The sequence below is a fragment of the Melospiza georgiana genome, chromosome 14 (genome assembly GCF_028018845.1).
Source record: "Melospiza georgiana isolate bMelGeo1 chromosome 14, bMelGeo1.pri, whole genome shotgun sequence".
Lineage (NCBI taxonomy): Eukaryota > Metazoa > Chordata > Aves > Passeriformes > Passerellidae > Melospiza > Melospiza georgiana.
In genome coordinates, this window is record NC_080443.1 from 2,936,012 (window position 1) to 2,958,201 (window position 22,190).

Genomic DNA, 22,190 nt, shown 5'->3' on the forward strand with positions numbered 1-22,190 from the left:
TAGAGCAGCAATTCCTGTAAAAAGTTGTATTTACATGATGTTATATTGGCTTCGAGGCCTGGATTGTTCCTTAGCAGCCAGCACGCGCGGAGCGGGCCGGAGATGGTCCCTCGGGACGGCGCTTCCCTGGCTCGGGGAGTCCCGGCGCGGTGCCAGCCGGGCCTATGGCGGGGCCGTGAGGGCAGCGCGGAGCTGCCGCGACAGCAGCGCAGGGCGGCCGTGAGGGGAGCGTAGCGGGTCGGTGAAGGCAGCGCGGAGCTGCCGTGAGAGAAGCGGAGCTGCCGTGAGGGCAGCGCGTAGCGGGCCGTGAGGAGAGCGGAGCTGCCGTGAGGAGAGCGGTGCTGCCGTGAGGGCAGTACAGCGAGGCCGTGAGGGCAGCCCGAGGCGCCCGTGAGGGGAGTGTAGCGGATCCGTGAGGGCCGCTCCGCCCGCCCCGCGCTGCGGCGCAGCCGCCACGTGACCGCGCAGGGCCGGCGAGCGAACATGGCTGCGGCGGAGGGGTGAGTGTTCGCCGGACCGGCACCGGGACCCCCGGGGCCCCGGCACCGCCGCCAGCCCGCTCCCTGCGAGGGCCACGGCGCGGCCGGTGGGGCCCGCAGGGGGCCCGGCGCTCCAGCGGTGTCCCGGGCCGGCGGCGGGGCCGGGAAAGCAGGGCGCGGGCTGGCGCCGGGCTGAGTTTTCTGAACCCGGGCTGAGCGCTCCGGATCCGGGCTGAGTTCTCCAGTCCCTAGCTGAGTGCTCCGGACCCGGGCTGAGTTCTCTGTACCCGGGCTGAGTGCTGCGGACCCGGGCTGAGTTCTCTGTACCCGGGCTGAGTGCTGCGGACCCGGGCTGAGTGCTGCGGACCCGGGCTGAGTGCTGCGGACCCGGGCTGAGTGCTCCGGACCCAGGCTGAGTTTTCTGAACCCGGGCTGAGTGCTCCGGACCCAGGCTGAGTTTTCTGAACCCGGGCTGAGTTCTCCGGACCCGGCCTGAGTGCTCCGGACCCGGGCTGAGTTCTCTGTACCCGGCCTGAGTTCTCTGTACCCGGCCTGAGTTCTCTGTACCCGGGCTGAGTGCTCCGGACCCGGGCTGAGTGCTCCGGATCCGGGCTGAGTTCTCCAGTCCCGAGCTGAGTGCTCCGGACCCGGGCTGAGTTCTCTGGACCCGGGCTGAGTTCTCTGGACCCGGGCTGAGTTCTCCGGACCCAGGCTGAGTTCTCTGTACCCGGGCTGAGTTCTCTGGACCCGGGCTGAGTTCTCTGGACCCGGGCTGAGTTCTCTGTACCCGGGCTGAGTGCTCCGGACCCGGGCTGAGTTATCCAGTCCCGGGCTGAGTTCTCCGGACCCAGGCTGAGTTCTCTGTACCCGGGCTGAGTTCTCCGGACCCAGGCTGAGTTTTCTGAACCCGGGCTGAGTTCTCCGGACCCGGCCTGAGTGCTCCGGACCCGGGCTGAGTTCTCTGTACCCGGGCTGAGTGCTCTGTACCCGGGCTGAGTGCTCCGGATCCGGGCTGAGTTCTCCAGTCCCGAGCTGAGTGCTCCGGACCCGGGCTGAGTTCTCTGGACCCGGGCTGAGTGCTCCGGACCTGGGCTGAGTTATCCAGTCCCGAGCTGAGTTCTCCGGACCCGGGCTGAGTTCTCCAGTCCCGAGCTGAGTGCTCCGGACCCAGGCTGAGTTCTCCAGTCCCGAGCCGAGTGCTCCGGACCCGGGGTTCTCCGAAAGGATTTCGGGTTTTGCGCGGGGCGGTGGCAGAGCTAGGAAGGGTCCCACGGGCGGGTTGGCTCGCAGTGCCTTGTCCCCAGCCGTGCGTAATCCTTGAAGTTGTCTCAGGTTTGGAAGTGATGCTTAAAGGTGGCTCGGATTGCACAGCACAAGAGTTTTCTCACATTTTGTAGCAAAATTCAGCCGTTTCTTGGTGCTGTAAGAAAGTGCCATTATTACTGTAGTGTCCCCAGCGCTGTCCGGGCCCCGGGGCCATCCCGGGCTGGGCTGCCAGGAAGGACATGGAGCTTCGTCGGGACTTTGAGCTGTCAACTTCACAAGAAACACTGAGTTGGCCGTGAAGAACATACCCATTTTATACTTTTTACAGCCGTAGTTGCCGTTACTGTTTGTTGTATCGCCCCTTTCCTTGTGCTAGGCCTCTTGAGCTTCACATATGGGATGTGGAAACAGCGTTGGAAAGTGTTTATGCTTCAGGCTGGTGTTGATGAATCTGTTGCTCAAAACAAACAAATAAATAAGGCCTGGTCAACAAATGTGGTAATGTACTGAAAAGTAGTTTCAGTGGTTTCTCATCTTCTTTGAAATCTGGATCCTCTCTGTGGGATCTCAGTAGAACAGAAATGGCAGTCAGTCCATGAATTTTCTGCTCAAAAAAAACAAGTACAGAAAGTTAACTGAAAAATGGTAAGAAAACCAGAAATAAAATAGGAGTTTTAGTTACCAGTGTGTTCTGGTGGTTGCTTTACAACAGATCCAAAATGTTAGATGCATCATGTAGTACCAGAATGTACGCTCTTTAAAATATAAGACTTCTGAAATAAGCATTGAAAATCAGGAGCTCCAGGCAAAGGGAAAATATCTTTAAAGAAACAGATGTAGTTTAATGTTCCTAGCTATATTTCACTTGCAGTATAATAAAATAAAAGAGCTCGTCTGTGAGCTTGGGCCTAAGTGATCATAAAGATTGTATGTGACAGCCAGCAGGAAGCTGTCAGCTACAGTGGGAGGCCTTTACCACACTGAGCAGTGGTTAATGCTGGTACCAGACTGGGGAAAACAAGGGAGCTGAGCTTCTCTTGCCCTGTTTTGTTCTTGCAGGTATCCACTTTTGACAGCAGCTGAGGTTTATTTGCAGAAACTTGCATAGGTTCAAAGAGGCGTGCACCACAAAGCAGTGCTTGTATTAAATTCCCTTCTTTATCAAATGTGTAACTTCACATGAGAGTTTTGGGTTGAGTTTGGGGCTGGATGTGCTGGAGTGCTTGTGCTAACAGGAGAAGACTTTGAAGGACCAGCCAATGTGTTGCATTAAATAAATTCTGATAACTCTGCTGAAGCAAGTCCAGAAGAGGCCATAAAGTTGATGAGAGGACTGAAGTGTCTCTCATGAGAAGACAAGCTGAGAAAATTGGGGCTGTTCTGGAGAGGAGAAGCTGTGTGGAGACTCCCAGCACCTCCCAGTATCTGAGGGGGCTCCAGGGAAGCTGGAGGGGGACTGTTCATCAGCAGCTGCAGTGACAGGGCAAGGAGTGATGGGTAGAAATGGAAAGAGAGGAAGTTTAGGCTGGATATTAGAAAGAAATTGTTCACTGTAAGAATGGTAAGATACTGAAGGAGGATGTGGATGCCCCAGCACTGGCAGTGTTCAAGGCCAGGCTGTGCAAAGCCTGCTCTAGTGACAGATGTCCTTGCCCATGACAGGAATGTGGGACAAGATGATCTTTGAGGTCTGTTCCAACCCATTTTATGATTCTTTTATTTATGTGTCTTGTGAGATATAACTGAGTAATTAGAGATCACGGGCCAAAATGAAAAACTTGTAGTTTCTTCCCTAGAGAGAATTTTATGTCAGATTTTTCCAAGGCAAAGACCATGGTTTTACACTGCTTACACTGTACTTGCATGTGTATTTGAAGGGTTGATACACGTGAGGCAGTTGCATATGAGAGTTGCACTCAATTTACTACAAGTCATTGAACAGTCAGTCCTATGTGTGACATTTTTTTCTTGTGATCTTGAGTATTGTGCGAGTTCTGTTTCCCAGTTTTTCTTTGCCATGGAAAGCTGGTTGTACAGCCATACACATTTTTGTGAGACTCGAATGCCCCTGGCACACAGTCTGGAAAGAGCTCTCTGTGTTAGCTCTGGAAATGGCTCATGTGTGTCAAGTGAGGGGATCTCTGCAGGCAGAGCAGCCCCTGTGGCTGTTCTGCCGTGTTGTCAGTCCATCCATGGGGTGCCATCAGTTTGGTATCTGGGTGCTTGCAGGAGAAAAAAAAGAGAACAAGAGCTGTGGAGGCAGCAAACTCCTCTAAGCTGAATATTGTCCCTAAAACCTAGCTGGTTTTCTGCGCAGAATTGCAGTTGTGAAGGTCGGTGTGTTTCTGGCAGGCTCACTCCGTGTGAGGTGAGAATTAACGAGTGCTCAGCAGGAACCCGAGAACAGAGCAGGATTTACACTCAGCCCAGCCCTTGCTGCAGGGTGCAGCGTGCTCAGCTCTCCTGATTTCTGCAGCAGCCCTAAAACAGAGGCCAAGGCCGTGCCCTGAGGGAGCTGTGCCACTCTAAAACTACTGCAGGGACCCTGCTCTGCTGTGGGGTAACACTGTGCCATCATATTCACCAGGGAAAGTGGGATCTGTTGTGTGCAAGGAAGAACACACTTTCACTCAGGGAAAATGTGCACCAGAACTGCCATTTTGCACTAGAATGCAGTTCAGCTTCAGCATTAGGATCCCAGTAAAAGGCACACTTCAGTGGCTGATTAAAACTACTGGTATGAATTGCTGCCTGATGTCATTATTTCTCCTTAAGTGTCATTTGGATTGTCAAAGGTTTTAAGTGTAATAAAAGCATTAATATTAGACTTAAGGGAGATGAAAATGTGCCTTTGTAGCAGCTTCTTCTGAACTCCAGGGTGTAGGAATAGACCTGGAGGAGAGAGGTCAGAGTTCTTTTTTCTTTTTTTTTTTTTGTAAATCACAGCAAAAGATCCCCAAACTTGTGAAGTGAGTAACATTGCAATGAAGGTGACTTTTTTCCTTACTTTGAAGCAAAACATGAGACAGGCTGTGCTACAACCTCTGCCTGTTAGTTTTTTGGGATTTTTTTAATTAGCAGATAGAAAGATCTGAGAGAAACATGTGATATAAGGGTATTTGATGCTGTTCTCTCCTCTCTTCTATAAATGCCCCATAAGGTGAGCATGTGATTTCCAGGCTGTTGCATGTACTTACTCCAAGGGATGAGCGTGCTTGGAAACAGCATTTTCAGCCTCCTGTGCATTGCTGAATTTCTGAGCCACAGCTTTGTACCTGGAAGGCCTTGCCTGTTTTTAGTTTGAGGTTCATTATCTGACTTTAAACTTTCAGTAGCTTTTGCTAGGATTGTATGAACTTGCTTCCTTCTTCCTACCGGCATGGGTACCCCAAAACAAAACCTTATGCTGTTCTTCCAGGCTGTGCTGATGTGCTGCAGCCCTTGTGATGATTACCTGCCTTGTGAGGGGCTGTCAGATGTGTGTTTGAAAGAATAAAAATAAACACATTTGGGTTTTGTGCACCATCAGCTGAACTTGTAAGCAGATATTTTGAAAATTGGATTAGCAAGAGCAGTCCTTTACCTTCTAAAATGACTTATGCTGTTACATCAAGTGGTTATAAGCAAGTAAAATAAAGTATTTTATTAGGTCTTTTATGCTGTGGCTGCAGTAGGAAATTACAGGGTTTACATTTCTGAGGTTGATAGTCTTTTAGGAGGTTATGCAGCTATAAATCAAAGGTTACCTTTCAGATTGCCCATGAAAGCTATATAATAATTAAGATGTGGAGCTTTGCTCCTCTAAGGTTAAGTACTTTGGTGCTTGGTTCATTTCTTGTCATCTTAACATAGTAACAAGGTAACTGCACCTTTCTGGATCTCCTGTAAAGCTTAGCTGATAGAAAGTGACCATCCAGTCAGGCTTGGAGAAGCTGAGGTGGGGGGACAAATTGGACTTAAATAATAGGATTTTATGGATAAATTTTATTGATCATTTCTAATACTGAAGCTCCAAACCACAGCTTTGCTATTAAAGCATAAAAAAACACCCCCAAAATAAACTGCTTATAGATTCTTCTCATAGCATCTGGTTAAACTCCTCCCTCTGCTCCATATCCTAGAAAAGCTGTAGTGTTTCTACTGGGAAATCTCCAAAAGGTGCACTTATGGAGCTGAAACAAATGGGAATGAATCAGCCACATGTTCTTAAAGTGCTTTCAGCATCTAAAATTCCTTAATAACAGCGAGCTCTCAGCTTTTAAACTGTGTCCCTGCAGTTGCAGCTCTGTTGAGCATAATTGTTCAGAAGCTTTCTGGGCTGGCTCAGCATATTTGTGTGGCCTTAGGGACAAGTGGAGGTGCCCAAGCCATGCTCCTGTGGCCAAGTGTTCAGTCCAGTGAGTTCAGTCACTGGCTGAAGCTGCTTGTGTGTGTTCAAGAATAACCATACATACATAGGAAAGAGATTTGCCCATCCTGTGTGTGGGAAATGCTGTTGTCCTGTGTCTGCTGTCCGTCATCTTTTCTCTCCACTCCCTGTTTCCCAGAAGGACTTGCTGAAGTTTGCTAGACTTACTGTAAACTTCCACTTCTGTCTTCAGCACCTCAGAACTGATTTTGTTCCCTCCTGCTTTGCCTCTCCTCAGCTGACACGGGCTGTGGTCACTTTGTGTTGCACTACCCGAAGGGATGTGGTGAGGGCTGTGCTGTGGGCTGGAGCTGCAGCCAGCCCTGTCTGCTGTTTCCACCTGTGAAAAACGCCAATCACTTGTTTTTAAAATTATAAAAGTTTAATAGTAATAAAATTGTTATAAAAGTAGTAATACAATTAGAGTAATAATAATTTGGACACTTTGAATTAGGACAATATGAGACAATAGACACAAAGAGTTATGGACATCTGGGTACCTTTTCTGGGCAGCATCAGCCCGAAAAAGGACCCACATTAACAAAGGATTAACCCTTAAAAGCAACAGAGAATTAACCCTTAAAAACAAGAGCCTGTTGCATATTCATACACCTCACACATGGTGCATAAATTCCATTCAAACACAGGATTCTGTCTGGTCATCCTCAACTTCTTCCTCTGAATCCTGACAGCGCCTTCCAGGCAGGAAGAAGTTCGTTTGTCCTGATAATGAAGCAATAAATTCTCTTTCTCTGAAAGATTCAGGTGTCCTGTGGCTGCCGTCTCACTGCGAGTCCTTTATTTAAAAAATTATCCTACATAGCATCGTTTCTATTTTAACATTTTTTATAACCTAAAACTATATTTAACACACTACTTAAGAGAATTAATACAGCATTACTTTCTAACACAACACACATAATATTCATTTTAATATTTGCAAAAAGCCAATCATAAAATACAAGCATTTTTCACATAGCTTTTTCCTTTGGTCCTTATGTGAGCAGTGCTTGGTGTTTGCTTGACAGCAATATGTGTACAGCAGCTCTTCCCCAGGAGTGATGAGCCTCTTGTTAGCAGAGTTGAATTAAACTAATGAACACTGTGCATCTAAATTCTGCTAACCACTGTTTGCCATTAACTGTCTATTGAAAAAATCTCTTCCAGACCCTCCTTTTGGCTGGGGAATGAGACTTTGAAGGTGCCTGTGGCGCTCTTTGCCTTGAACAGAAGGCGGCTGTGTGAGCGCCTGAGGCAGAATAAGGATGTCCAGAAGAATTCAATAGTTCTGCTGCAGGGTGGAGAAGAAACCCAGAGATACTGTACTGACACTGGTATTTTGTTTCGCCAGGTAAGGGCTGAATCCAGCTTCAGACTAAGAAACTCTCTTCCACTGCATGGATTTTTAAATGATTTGAAATTATTTTCTCTGTCTCTCGGATGTGCATTGTCTTGCTTCACTTAAATAAATTGGCTTCTTTATAACATTGCTTCTTCAGCTTTGAGTTGCTCTCACATTCAGTGCTTTAGTGCAGGCTCATTTAAAGGCCTATACCTGTTCAAGGCCTTACTGCTCATCAGTGTTTGTATATAATCTTGAAGACAGCAGTAGAATATTTCTTCATTTTTTCAATCTTGTCTGTGACCCAAAAACAACCTTCTTTGTGTAATAAAACATGTTACAGTGGACCTAAGCTGAATTAATTAATAGAAAAGTATATTTCATGGTTTTATAAAGCAACAATTTACAATATGTGTCTTCTTAAATTAGACTCTTCCTTAAGCAGCCATGTGTTCTTCTGTCACAAATAGGACTTAACATGTTCTGGGGATATTGATGTAAAAGAACTCAAATTATATGTATCCCATACCCTGCATGGTTTCTGCAGCACTTTGTTTTGTGGATTTAATTGAGCTGATGTATGTTATGAAGAAACAAACCCAGTAAAGTCTAATTTAGATAGCACAAATCCTTATGTAGTTATTAATGTGGTTTTAGAGGAGATGCACCTTTCAGGGTACTAGAGCATATGCCTGTCCTTACCAAAATTAAATCCTGTATTATTTGGTGTTTTGTTGTTTGCCTGCTTGTTCTTAAAATAACTCTTGGCTGAGGGCTGTTCCTAGTGCAGCTTCCTCTTCTCTGGGGAAGGTTGGGGTTTCACTTCAGCACTCTGCCTTTGCCACCCAATGAAGCTGCACTGATTTTGCCTTGTCTCTTGTGAGGTGCTTGCTTCTCCCTGATTATACATTCCCTAATTCTAGATTGGAAGAATGTATCTTAATGTGTAGTGTATGTTTATTGTGCTGAGTTAACTTCTTTATGGTAATTTATTAATCTCTGATCCTTTCCAGTTGCCAGCAAAGGCATTTGTATTATTCTAACCTAAAACTAACCAGTCTGAAAAGGTTTAGATATAAACCACTTCTCCCACTCCAAAAGCAAGAGATCTCTTCCAGATATGTGGGAATAGGAATTAATATGTGTTCTAGTGTATTTTTAGAGCTGGTAGAAGCGAGGTCTTCTAAGAATATATTTTGTTTTAACCTAGGAATCTTACTTTCACTGGACTTTTGGAGTAACTGAAGCAGGCTGCTTTGGAGCAGTAGATGTTGATACTGGAAGATCTATGCTTTTTGTTCCACAACTCCCTGAAAGCTATGCTGTTTGGATGGGAAAGTAAGACCTATCTCTTAACTGCATTCTGGTGTATCCAAATACTTTATATAATGTAACTGCCTGTAGAGCTCCAGTGTTGTCATTTAATCAGATTCCACCAAATCATGCCCTGGGAATGATATATACATACAGTGATATATATACAAACAGAGATACAAAGCATGATCAGGTGATATTGATCATGTGATATGAAATGATCCACCACCATTTGGAACACACTACCCTTGGGATTGAAGCCCATGAATCTCAGGTAGCTCTGTGAGGAACGTGAACCATGAAGAAAAGTCAGCATCTTGTGTTGAGCCCAAGCAAATCAAATAATAAAACAGGATTTTTCAAGCTGCTTTGCCAGTTTGCAGCTGCCTTAGCTAATGAAGCTTTCTGAATGGCATAAGGTAGTTTAGCCTCTGATAGGCTTTTTTAAAATGAACTCACAGACAGGAAAATGTGCTTTTAATGCTATTTTATGAGTGTGCCATAAACATCTCTCCATCCACCTTGGTAGTAAATGCTGCACAGTGCCACAGTGGTGGAGGAATTGATTTATTTATGTGTTCATTTATTTTCTCAGTCTTAATTGTATTTATACCCTCTACTAATTTTTGTAAATTTTTGTATATTTTTGTATCATTGTCTCAGAACATTGGATTGCTTCTAATTTAATCTTTTGACAAGCTGCTTCACTTCTAATTGAAGCTATCACTTATATTTTAATGCTAATTTTGGGAAAAGGAAAACAGTTGTAACTGATCCCATGTGCTGAACTGTGTCAGACCATATGGCAGGGCATGGCTGCTGTCTTCTCAGAGAGTTTATATGAATTTGACTGTCTTAGACCTGTCTGGGGACTGAAATTGTGATGGCATAAAAATCTGCCTACTGCTGTCTGAAAGATTTTAGCTGTGAGCCACACCTGTCTGGGAGGGCAGGTTCTGTAATCCCCCCATGTGTGCTCTCTGGAATCTGTTCCCACTTACAGACAAAGTTTTTTCCTTTCCTTAGGTTCTCTCCTGTTAGTTCAGAACAGCTGTTTCATACCCACACTGATTGTGCTTAATCTAAAAAAGCTTAAAAATATTATTGAAATTCCAGCATCTCATTTTGAATTCTCAAACAAAATATTGTGGTGCTTATAACTAGTGGCCTTTTTGATTTGTTTGTGCAACACTTGTTTGTTAACACTTACAGAATTAATTAAGTCTGGTTAAAAGTGGTTCATTGTCATTGTTTGTGTCTTCTTGCAGAGTGTAACAAATGGTCTTTGTTGTTTTTTAAATTCTTGTGCTTAGCCTTCCTGAATGCCTCTGTTTGAATCTTGTTTTCTCTCCTGTCAGCCATGGTCATGTACTTTTTCTGCTTGTCAGAAGGAGGATGGGTGAATAACTCATTTGTGAGTCAGTAGCAGTTCTGCTTCATAAGTTGGTTGGCAGTGGGTCCTGCTCACAGCTGGGGACTGTGTTCCTTCCCAGAAGATTCAATTTTAACTCAAAATTAGCACTGAAAGAAAAACACAAGTAAACATGCCTTCCATCCACTGCAGGTTATTACTATACTTTGCCTTGGAGGGCTTATTTCTGTGCCCATGGAAGGCACTGGCTGCCCACTGCAGAGGCAGTCATTTAACATCAGTGAGGCACAAATCTGTGGAATTTTTTTGTGGTTTTGGAGGGGTTGGTATCTTACAGAGGTCTGCAGCTGGTCTGCTAGTTCATGGCACAAGGTGGAGTTGCTTTGCCTGGTGTTTAGTCTGCTTTCTATATAAGACAGGTGTGAATTTGGGCAGAAATACATAGATTCTCTTAAAATTAATGCAAAAGGCTCTTTACTACAATTTTACCACTGCTGTATTACTAAATGTATCATTTGATTTGTTGTGCCTTCACTTCACTGAAGAACACATATTTGAGTTGCTTTTGAAGCATAGTGTGGGTAATGTGAAGAAGAGTTAATAATTCAGAAGGGTTAATCTTTTTGCCTGGAAATAATACAAAAATGGGGTTCCTTGACTCCATTTACTGCAGTGTTACTGTGGCCACAGCCAGTGCAGTCCCTGGGAGTGTTTGCTTGGAGATCAGCAGGCTGTACCTTTACAAATGACACCATGAACACTGTGATTCTCCCAGCCTCACCACTGCCCTTGATTCCATGAGTGCTGCTGTGTGTGAGGTGCTGCCTGGACACTGCAGGACAGACAGACATGGAGGACAGACAGACATGGAGGGGGGATGCACCACTCTGGGCTGGGGTCAGCCACAGCCCAGCACTGAGCAGTACAGGTGATGAGGGGGCTGCTGCTTTGGAGGTGTTAAGGATCTGGCAGGACATCATGCTCAATGTGTGTGCTCTGAAGGTGTGTAAAAATAGTTGTAAGGCTACCTTTCAGAAGTCCTTCAAGCCAAAATAACCTCTGCAGTTTTAAAAGGAAGGAGGGATTTAGTTTAGCTCACAGACTATGGAACTTCTCCAAAAAACCTCAAAGCCTCCTAAGGTGGCATTGCAGAATTGTTGTGAGGGTAATTGTAGGACTGGTGGTCCTGTGGTCACAACACTGCTCTGTTTTTAAATTCTGGATGTGGGCATTTCCCCAGATGTTGGGCTAGCCAATTTCTTAGTTGCTGGCTGGAAAAACCTTTTCAAGTAAAGAACCACTTTGCCTGTCTCTTGACCTGTACCTCTGCCCTGTCCCTCTGTCATTTGTAAGGCAGAAACACAGACTGAGCTTAGTGGGTGGCTTTTCTGCTCCTGAATATTCTTCTGTTTTAGCTTTAGAAGCAAGAATTTTAGAAAAGAATATGGTAATATAGGATAGTAAAGGCTTCAGAAGTGTAAATGTTTTGTAAATGTCCCTCTTCCTTGGCACAGTCTTAGCTAATCAAGTTTCTGGTGCAACAAAGCTGTTAGCCATCATTTCTGTTCCTAGAAAGCCTTGAGTTGGTATGACTGCATGCCTTCACAAGGACTTCAGTTTTGCTAATTAATGCTGCACCTGCCATTTACCTCCTTAATTATAAATGACAGACCTAGTCAGTGTGCTGATTAAAGATATTTTCTAAAGTAAAACATACTGTACAGCAGCTGCTTTCTGTGGAGGGCATGCCAAAATGACTTAATAGCCTTGCCACATAGAGTGTTTTTAATGGGAGACAAAAAGTATTTAACCCTTTCACCTAACCTAACTTTAGAAACACATATTAAATATATCACTGGTTCAGAAAAATAAAATGGTGCTGTGGTGCCCATGAATGGTGCAATTTCTTGTGTTTTCTCTGAAGCTCTGCTGGATGACTGGTAAGCATTGCAGCTTTTATCTGGCTTTAGTTGCACTCACTAAGTTGCAGCTTTAAATTCACTCACTGTAAGTAATGTTTTTCCATGAATTTGATTGAAAGCTATCTGTGTGTTCAAAGTTGAACCTTGGATTAGCACTTGGAGCTGTAATAAAGCACAGTGAAATGCTTTGCAAATGTTAGTTACTATTTCTCAGAGACCTAATGAGGAAGCTCTTTAAAACATTGTCATAAATTTCAAATAGGTTACAACCAAAATCAACCTTTGGTTTTGGTGATTACACTTGACTGACATCAGCAAAGCTGAGTGGTTTTACTGCCTTTTAAAAACTGCAGAAATATATGGTTGGGGGTTTTTGTTTGTTTGCTTTTTTCCCCTTTAACACTTTTGAAAGGATCAGATACAAGAAAGGAAGGGATCTCATGTTTGAAAGGATCAGATCAGTACTAGCCTCTTAGTCTGTGTGGGCTCTTGCCTTTTTTTTCTTATAGACTTTTTGGGACTATGAAAATTAGAAGCTAAGAAACTGATTTCTTGATATCTTCTTCTAAATGGAGATGTGTGAGATTTTGTGGCATTTGTATTTTGAATTATTGTGAGTATTAAACTGAGCACATCATGGCATGTTTGACTGTGTGGTGGTGATGGAGACTGGTGCATTAATCACCCTTGCTCTGGCAAGCAGAGGGCAAGGTCTGTAAAGGGAAGCTGACAGGGGGCAGCTCTTTGGAAGGGGAGTGCAGTGTGTGTGCAGGGTAAAGGGAATGAACTCCAGATTACCTTAATTGCACTTCTTAATGCACATTTTGCAGGAATGAAGGAGTTTTATTAATGTGGAGCATACAGGTCTTCTCCATAGCCTGCTCCAGAGCTATGTGGTTTTTGTTTTTACCTTCAGAACTGATCTGCCATCTCCTGCTATTTTTTATTATAGTTTTTTCTCTAAAATGAAATATACTTTTCTTTTTCTGTGTTTCCAGTTTGATCTTTACTGCAGTTTGTCACTTCCCAGTACCCACTGAATCTTTATTTTGCTGTTTAAAAAAACCCTAGGTTTTAATCACTTTAGGTCATCTTATTACTGTGTTGTACCAATTGGCATTGCAAGTTATCTGCAAAGTTTGTTACCATCTGGAGATGTTCTCTGTGGATCTCAAACATGCTCAGTTCTGCTTCTGTTTCTGAGTAGTGTCAGAACTAATTTCAGTCTTTGCAGTATCCCACTAATCAAGACTTGCAGTCCATTTCTGTTTATTGCTTTAACTTCTGGGAACATTAGTCTAAATTGACACAGCACTTTTCAGTGTGGCAGTTGGAGGGTTTCCCAGCCTGGGAACACTCATCTTTTTTATTTATTTATTTGTTTTTATTTTCTGCTTTAGGCTTTTCCCTTTTCTTATTATGACTAGTCATTGGGTTTCAGGTTGCATTGTAGTGTTTCTGTCCAAGCCAATTTGAGCTGATTTTGGAGAGTAGCAGTCTTGAGAGAGGTTTTTTGTCAAATACTTTACTGTTATTCATGTAGTACATCTGTTGCTTTGCCCTTGATCTGATCCTTTCAAAACTGCACGATAAAGCTGGTTGCTTCTGATTGACAAGGTTTACTTGTGCAATCCCCCAGGGTGCTTATTTTCCATGATTCCAGTTCTCTCCCTGCATTGTGATTTCCATTCTTTGTCCCCCATTCACTTATTATTGCATTTCATAGAATCATAGAGTGGCCTGGGTTGGAAGGGACTTTAAAGATCATCAAGTTCCAGCCTCCCACCATGGGCAGGGACAGCTTCCACTATCCCAGGTTGCTCAGAGCTCCATCCAGCCTGGCCTGGGACACTTCCAGGGGTGAGACAGCCTCAGCTTCTCTGGGCACCCTGTGCCAGGAACTCAGCACCTTCACAGGGAAACATTTATTTCTAATATATAATCTAAACCTGCTCTAGTTTAGTTTGAAGCTATTCTCCCTTGTCTTGTTACTCCGGGCTCTTAAAAATTGCCTTTCTCCTTATTTCTTCTTGGCTCCTTCAGGCGCTGGAAGGCTGCAGTTAGGTCACCTTAAAACTTCTCTTTTTCAGGCTCAACAATCCCAGCTCTCCCATCCCTCTGCCCATCCTGGAGCCTCCTCTGGGCTCTCTGAGCAGCTCCAGGTCCCTCCTGTGCTGGGCCAGGCTGGGGCAGCTCTGCAGGTGGGGAATCACTGAGGGGCAGAACCCCCTCCCCTGCTGCCCCCAGCCCAGGGCCGGCTCTGCCCCGCAGCTCCCCCAGGGCTCCCCCAGGGCTGCTCTTGCTTGACTTGTTCACTCCCAGCCTGGACTGATCCTGAGGGTTGCCCCCACACAGAGGCAGCTCTAGCACTTGGTCTTGTTAAACCTCATGAGACCAGCTGCCTGATTTCTCTGTGGATAAAATTACTTTTTCAAGTAATATCCCACAGATATTAATCCATGTCTGGATTGCTTTTACCACTTTACTGACAATTGTTTTCTCTAAAAGAACTGCTCAATTACTCAGACTTCTCAAATGTTCAGTTCAGTCATTGTCCCAGTATTCTCATTGTCCACAACCCTGCTTGGTCTGGGATGAATGTGTATTGTTTTTTATGACTTTTACTTCAGTGTTTATTTTTATAAATCTTTGCTTTCTTACAGCTGTCTTAAACAGCTTAAGTTTCTTGTTGAGAAGGCTTGAAACCAGAATAGCAATTTGTATCAGTCCATTGATTGGCCATCTCCACCATCATACACCTTTTAATGAATGCTCCAGTTGGTGGTTTTGTAAGCATTAAAGTACTTCTTTTTCCTCTCCTCTTTTTGATTCAGGCATTTTGAGAAAAACCCAGCACTAAGCAAATCTGTTGGGTGTTGCTGCACCAGAGTTTTTAATATCCGGGTGTGGCTTCGAAGCACAGGCTGAGATAGCACAGCTCATTTCAGTGGTGTGGCAGGGAATGCTGATAACCCCCACCAGGCATTTCTTATTTTATACTTCATGTTATGTGCTACCAGGAGTACTGAGCTCAGTGATATAAACTCCTGATAACATTTTGAAATATCAGAGAAGCCAAGTTTTTCTTTTCTTTTTCTATAGGCATGCCATGTGTTTTTTCCACAAGGCCTTGGCTGCTGCTGGTAGGAAGGTGAGCTGCAGCAAAAGAAGTGTCCATGGGGGTTTGCCAGCAGTGCTCCAGCAAGGCTCTGCTCCTCCACCCTGCTTGGCCTGAGGGCAGAGCTCTGCTCCTTGCTGCCCTGCTTTTGGGAAGGCACTTCAGTGAGAAAAACCTCAAGTGAAATACCTACAGTAGTCCCTGTGTTCTTGCACTTCTGAAATTCCACATTCTTAGCTCTTGATGTTATTTGTTTTCCTTAGGTTTTTTATTCCCTGTGACCTGTCTGTATGCTCAGGAAGGACTCTCTGAAAGAGTGTGGTCTCTCTTGAGAAACCAAAAAAGGAAAACAAACCAAACAATATGCTGGGGAAAGGTATCATTAATATTAATGCTTCTTGCAAGTTCAGTGTGAGTGTAGAGCAGGCAGGATGTGTTTTGCTGCTGTGTGGCCCTTGCTGGAGCTCTGGCAGTCGGAGCAGGTGGTCCCAGCCCCAGCCCTGGGGGACAGCAGATGCTGCTTTGTCTGGCAGGGGCAGTGTGACATCGTGGATACAGCACTGAGTGCAAGGGGAGGTCCTGTCTTTTCTTTGTGCCCGTTGAGGACTTGTGTCAAGTTCATTTAACTTTGTTGTGGTTTGGCTTTCCTTACAAGTTGTGAAATGGGAATGTTACACATCATGCCGTTCCTTCAAAGCTGTTCAGGTCATCTAATGCTGCTGTAAAAATCAGTGCTCCTTTTCTTGTTCTGTTAGGAGTTAATATGGGGGCTGTGAGACATGCTACTGACCTTGCAGAGCTTGCTGTGGTGCTTTTATCTGTGGGATATTAAATATTGCTTGTGTCCCCCTCCCCCCAATAGTGATGTTTTCCCAGAGTACAAACAGAACATCTGCTATTGGCAGATTTGCTAAATAACTTCCTTTGTTAAAAAGCATGAACTGGGACCAGTGTTTGAGTGAAACACTTACTGTATGTAGTGACCTAGAAATTACACTTAATACCTTAACCACTATAATTCTTATGCTCTTTTTTTTGAGAAGAGAGCTTTCTAATGAGTATATGTCATCAGTTTAATGCTACAATGAATCTTTCAGGGATTTCAGTGTGTAAACATTTCCTTAGGCACAGTTCTTTCTGTACAGGGCCTTGACTCCAAGGAAGAATTTTATTTGCAGAGAGGAATAAAGCAAAGGTTACCAATTGCAAGTTTCCTGTGTTTTTGATGGGTAGGGTTAGGGTAGTATCTATTAAATGTCTAATAGAGATACTGCTGCTTGAGGTAGAATTTATAGAAAGTCTAAAGAACTGTTCATCTTTTAGAAATGCCTTTGGTGGGAATAGCTGAGCAGGAGCAGTGAGACTGGATTCTTGAAGCAGATGAAATAGGGAGCTGGGTGTTTGGCTGTTGCTAGGACTTACTGTGAGATTCTCCCCAATATTGATTCCTGATTTCCTCAGTGCAATGGGCTGTATTGGTGCCCCTGGTTACTCTGATTGTGCATGGCCTGTGTGGCTCTGGGAATTCCAGTATCACCCACCCAGCACCTTGTGTCCAGCTGCATGCTTATGGACTCTGCTCTTCTGCCCCTCACACAGATGGGGCTTCACTTACAATCCTGCTTGCTTCCCAGCCACATCAGCTTGAATTATCATCTTCATCTTAATTTCTTCTAAAATCCATTATTGTCTCAGAATCCATCTTAGTGCAGAGTGTATCAAAGGGAGTCTGAGTTTACATGTGCAGGTAGTTTTGTCTTTCAAACAGTGTAGCAGTAATCTTGAGAGCAGTGGAAAGGGAGCACCATGAAGGTACTCAAAACATTGTTGGAGGCTGTCTGTGATACCAGCAAGCCCATCAGTGCTGTTTTGTTTTAAATCTAGCTTGATGCCTTTTAATCTTCTTGTTTGAGATAGTGAAATTCCTTTTGGATATAAAGGTGATGGCATTTTTTTGGACAAAGTCAGGAACATCTGCTGGTGTCTTTGAAAGTGTGCTGTGTTGTTCTTCCTAGCAGTTGTTGACACCCTCTTGTTTGGTTAATGCTTTACCATCTGTTAACTTGATGATATTGTAATGAGAAGGGAGTTTATTGGTGAATCTCTGACAGCATTAAAACATTGCTTTTGCATCCCTTTTCCTCTTTCAGCTCTACATATTCTGATGTATTTCTATTTTTCTGCTTTAAATTTTGCCAAGATTGTTACTCTGTGTTTGCAGTCTCTGAAATTTATACTCTGCTTTAAGCTCATTCTAGCAAGGACTGAGAAATGAGTTGTTGACTGTGTAGAACTTCAAGTGCTGAAGATTATGCTTATCTAATTTTCTCCTTGTGCATGTGCTTTCCTTCATTTAAGTGATGAAAAATGTAATGTATTTCATGCCATGTGTGTGTGTGCTGCAGTGCCTTGTACAGGTGATGTCTGCAGGGTAATGTAGGCATTTAATTTGCTCAAGACAAAGTGATTTTGCCATAAAGTGATCTTTTATATCTGTTACTCTGAATATGAAAGTCAGGGTTGAATGGAAGAAGCAGAAAGCTTTAATGTGAAGTTAACTGGTTTTAGCCTTTCTGTCTCACTGCATCAAGAATCATCCTCTCCTGATTTTGTGATACAAGCCTGGACAATTTTTTGTGTATTTTAGGCACTAAAACTTGTAGAACCTATGAGGAGAGTACTGTGCCCTGAACATTATTGTGTAAAGTCTTTGTTATTGGTCTGTTCTTTTATTGTTCCAACTGTGTTAATCCTTACTTTTAATTACTGCTTATTTTCTGGTATCTACCAGGAGCTGTGGCTCCTAAAGACAACAAAACTTGTGGATCTGTTTTTTAATTGTGGGAGAGTCTTCAGCACGGCATGCTGCTTTCTGTCAGTACTTGCTGTCTTCTCCCCTGACATAGTAGGAGTTCCTCAAAATGGTTGTTGAGTGGTTATTTTGAGATTCCTACAGCTCCTTTTCAAAAAACACATTACATTAATGCTGTTGAGTTTTGCTGATTGGTTGAAGGTGTTTTGTTTTGTTTTGTTTTGTTTTGTTTTTTTCTTGCTAAAGCCAGATACAGTGATTAGAAATTCTAGGTAATTCCTATTATTGCCCTAATATACATTCAGTGATAGCATGTGTGGTCAGCCAGACAGAATACTGCTTTGTTGTCTGTGCCCTTTGCTATTAAATTAATATTTCATTTTGCAGAAGAGCAGTTACATCACATTGGTGTTTATTGTAGGCTGCACCTTGCTTTATTTTATATGTAGCAGTGGAGTAAGGCACCCCTCTTCCAGAGTAGCTGCAAAACACAAACCAGGCCAGATGTGAGGACTTAAAGAATTCTCTGACACAATTCAAACCTTAACATGAAAGGTGTATAATTGGTTTAATATTCACAGTGAACATACCATTTGGAATATTGTTTTCCTACAGGAATATTCTGCATTCTATGCTATGCAGTAAGATAACTAATCTTGAACTGGGAACTCCAACTGAAATGTTGAAGAAAAGCTAAATTGGGCTGCTTCAGGAAAAGCTGAATTTCATTTCAGAGCTGATCCACTCTAAAAGCTAAAAACTGAAAATCTGTCCTAGAAGCATTGAAACATGGAAATACCAAGCAACCTTTAGGAATAAATGTTAAATATATTGAAGTTTGGATGAATGTTTAGATGCAAATGAAAGCACATACATAAAAATGTATATCAGCAATTAGGCTGCAAATATATTAGCAAGTGGCTTAGATGTGTTTCTTTCAGGAATAGCTATCAGCTGTTATAAATTCTGTTCACAGCTTTTCTTTGGCATTTGTGATTTAGATCCATCTCATTTTACCTCTCTTCTGAATATGGTTCTGAAAACTAGAACACTTTTTAACATGTTGATATTACAAGGGTATTGCTCCAGAGTCCTTTAGCATACAAAGAAATGTTGCTTAATGGAATTCTTACAGTAATGTCAAATTTGTACAGATCTCTTAAGATTTGTGTTATGAATTCTTGTGCAATGTAATGAACAAGAGGTTTAAAATGTTTTTAGACAATGAGACCAAGTTTTTATTCAGTTTAAAGTGGAAACTCAACGTGGTTGATAAACTGCTGCAAATAAATTGTGATTTGAATTTTGTCCAAATATGTAAAAGCTTTAAAGCAAAATTTTGGTGTATTTATAGATATACAGAACTGTCATAGCTGTTCATCTTAACTGATGGATAAACAGAGGAGTCAGTTTCCAATTCCAATTTGAGGAGCACATCAAAGTGGAGCCAATCCTAATAATGTGGTCTGGCAAAATCTGAATTGCTGTGATTTGGTTGTGATTTGATGAAGCATCTTGGTTTTTAAACATGCCATCATGTACTGTGTGAATCTAGTTAAACCAAATGGAAAAGTTTATTCTAAACTGCGGTTTTTTTCACCAAGATGAATAACTGACTGGGATCTGTGATTACTCATTTTTAATACTATGCTCCCTTACACTTTTGCTGGTGGTTTTAGTGTTTGATAAATGTGTTAGAGAAATGAAGTACAGTTATGGTAAGGTATTAATTTACTCTCTGATTTAATGTTTCACACTGGATTTTTACAGTGAAAGTTTTGCTGCTGCTCCCCCACCTCTTTTTCCCCATTGCTTGAGTAGCATTTTGCTTAAAATAAAATTGTCACTTGTTATCATTGAGGGATGAATCTTCAATATTTGATGTTTAAATAAAACTGTAGCTGTTAAAATAAGGCAGTGCATAAGAATTCAAATCTTCTTAAAATAGAGCTTCACATCTTTAGGCCACCTTCAGCATTTTTTTAATCCTCTTGAGAGTAAGAAACCAAGTAGGTAATCTCAATAGGGCAGAAAAACATGGCAGAGAGAGGAGTTTCATGGGAAGCATCAGCAGAAGGTAAACAGTTTAATGTTTAACTCAAAATGACTCCAACTTTTTCACTGGAAATTGGGATGAATTGTAAGTTGTGAACTAGGGACAGTCTCTTCTTTAAGGGGCTTTTGTGGCTGAAAATGAGAAAAACTAAGACCATATTAATGTAAATCAGTGTCAGTGCAGGACTCTTAACATTTCCTTTCTGATGGCCATGAGCTCTGAGATTCCAGATTTCTGCTTAGATGCTTGGCTATGTGAATATGGGCATGTCCCAGGAGTTTGGAGTTGCTTATTTCACTGTAAGAGAGCATGATAACTCCTGTTATTCTGGAAGTTAACTATTGACAAGTCTAATTAACACTGGTATTTGCTTGGCTGAGTCATAAAACTATAGGGAAAGGATATTGAGCCTTTTTAGGGCTGATATGCATTATTATCTGTGGGTTTTTGCCAAGTTGTGTTGTCAGGGAATCTAAACAATTCTGCACACTCCAAGCCCCTTCCTGAACCCTGTAAAAATTAGGTCATTGCTTCTGTTCACCCATCTGTTTACAAAAGGTTTGGGTAAATTTTTATAGGTAAATAGGCATGATTCAATAATATCTGGGATCATATCTTCTGCTTGGGCAATCCTTCTAATTAATTTATGGCTTGCTGTGGGGTTTTTTGCACATAGTCTCTGCAGTGATTAATCAGAATTCTAAAACTGGCAGCCCATAGCAGTGTTACAAATGACAAAGCCAAACCTAAAAGTTGTAACCAGCTAACTTACTCTGGCTTCTTGAGAGTCATTTGTGGAGAGAAGCACTCCTCATCCCTGCGAAGGATCAGATGTACTTGAAATGATGAAACTGAATGAAACTTCTGATTTTCATTATGCCAAGTGAGCATTTCATGGAAGATACCCTTTGGCAATGGTGATCAGTGCTAGCTTTAGCCTGTTTTGCATTCAAATTGGATAAAAATGGGTACTGAGCCCTGGATCTGCTCAGGAACTCTGCACCAGTACTGTTTACAGTAACTACCATGTTGTGCATGATTATCTTTCATTGAGCCCCACTAAAGTGGGAAAAAAATGGAAGAGAGTAGAGAGAATATGGAAAGGTGCCATTGAGGGTGACAGAATCACAGAATGGCCTGGGTTGGATAGGACCTTAAAGGCCATCGAGTTCCAACCTCCCACCATGGGCAGGGGCGCCTTCCACTGTCCCAGGGTGTTCAGAGCCACCCAGCCTGGCCTTGGGCACTGCCAGGGATCCAGGGGCAGCCCCAGCTGCTCTGGGCACCCTGTGCCAGGGCCTGCCCACCCTCACAGGGAGGAATTCCTTCCCAGTATCCCATCTAACCCTGCCTTTGGCAGTTTGAACCCATTTCCCCTTGTCCTGCCAATTCCCTGTAAATATTCTCTCTCCACCTTTCCCGTCAGCTCCTTCACGTACTGGAAGGTCACAGTCAGGTTACCCTGAAGTTTCTCTTCTCCAGGCTGAGCAATCCCAGCTCTCCCAGCTTTTCCTCCCAGCAGATCTGCTCCATCCCTCTGCTCATCCTGGTGCCTCCTTTGGACTCTCTCCAGCAGCTCCAGCTCCTCCCCAGGGCTGGAGGCAGCTCTGCAGATGGGGTCTCACCTGAGGGGCAGAGGGCCAGAATTGCCTCCCTTGGCCTGCTTGGCTTCTCCTTCCTCCTGACCTCTGGTTGCTTTCTCTACTGCTTTTCTATAAGTGACAGCACAGAATTTTTTGGCTCTGTTACAGACTTCTTGTTCACTTTTTCCTTGCACCTCTGTGGTTCTGCAACAGAGTTGGTCTTAGAAATCTTCCCAGTGGGAGAGGCAGCTCCATCACTGGAGCATCGTGGCTCCTGTGGGATGGGTTTGTGGGAAGTGTATATGAATTTATTTTTCCATCTAGTTGGAGGTGCTAAATGACTGTATAAAAAAAGGGAGGCAGAGCTGTGGGTGCTGCAGAGAGGAGCTGAGAAGTCTGGCTCTCAACTTTGTGCTAAGTCTTGCTGACTTTTGAGTGAGCTAGCAAGAGGAAGATGAGCAGGGAGGGACACATCTAGGAATGAGGGCAGCTTGTCATTAGGTGTGATGAAGGCAAAA

The 22,190-nt window shown here is 43.5% G+C and overlaps 1 protein-coding gene across 1 annotated transcript in view; it reads left to right on the top strand.

The window, feature by feature from the left end:
* The first annotated feature begins 469 nt into the window (after positions 1-469).
* Positions 470-22,190, top strand: part of PEPD (peptidase D) — a 152,138-nt gene continuing 130,417 nt past the window's right edge. Inside the window, exons 1-3 of the mRNA XM_058033921.1 lie at positions 470-500; positions 7,321-7,504; positions 8,706-8,833. Coding sequence (XP_057889904.1) covers positions 484-500; positions 7,321-7,504; positions 8,706-8,833 — 329 coding nt within the window. The 5' untranslated portion in view covers positions 470-483. The remainder of the gene's footprint in view (positions 501-7,320; positions 7,505-8,705; positions 8,834-22,190) is intronic.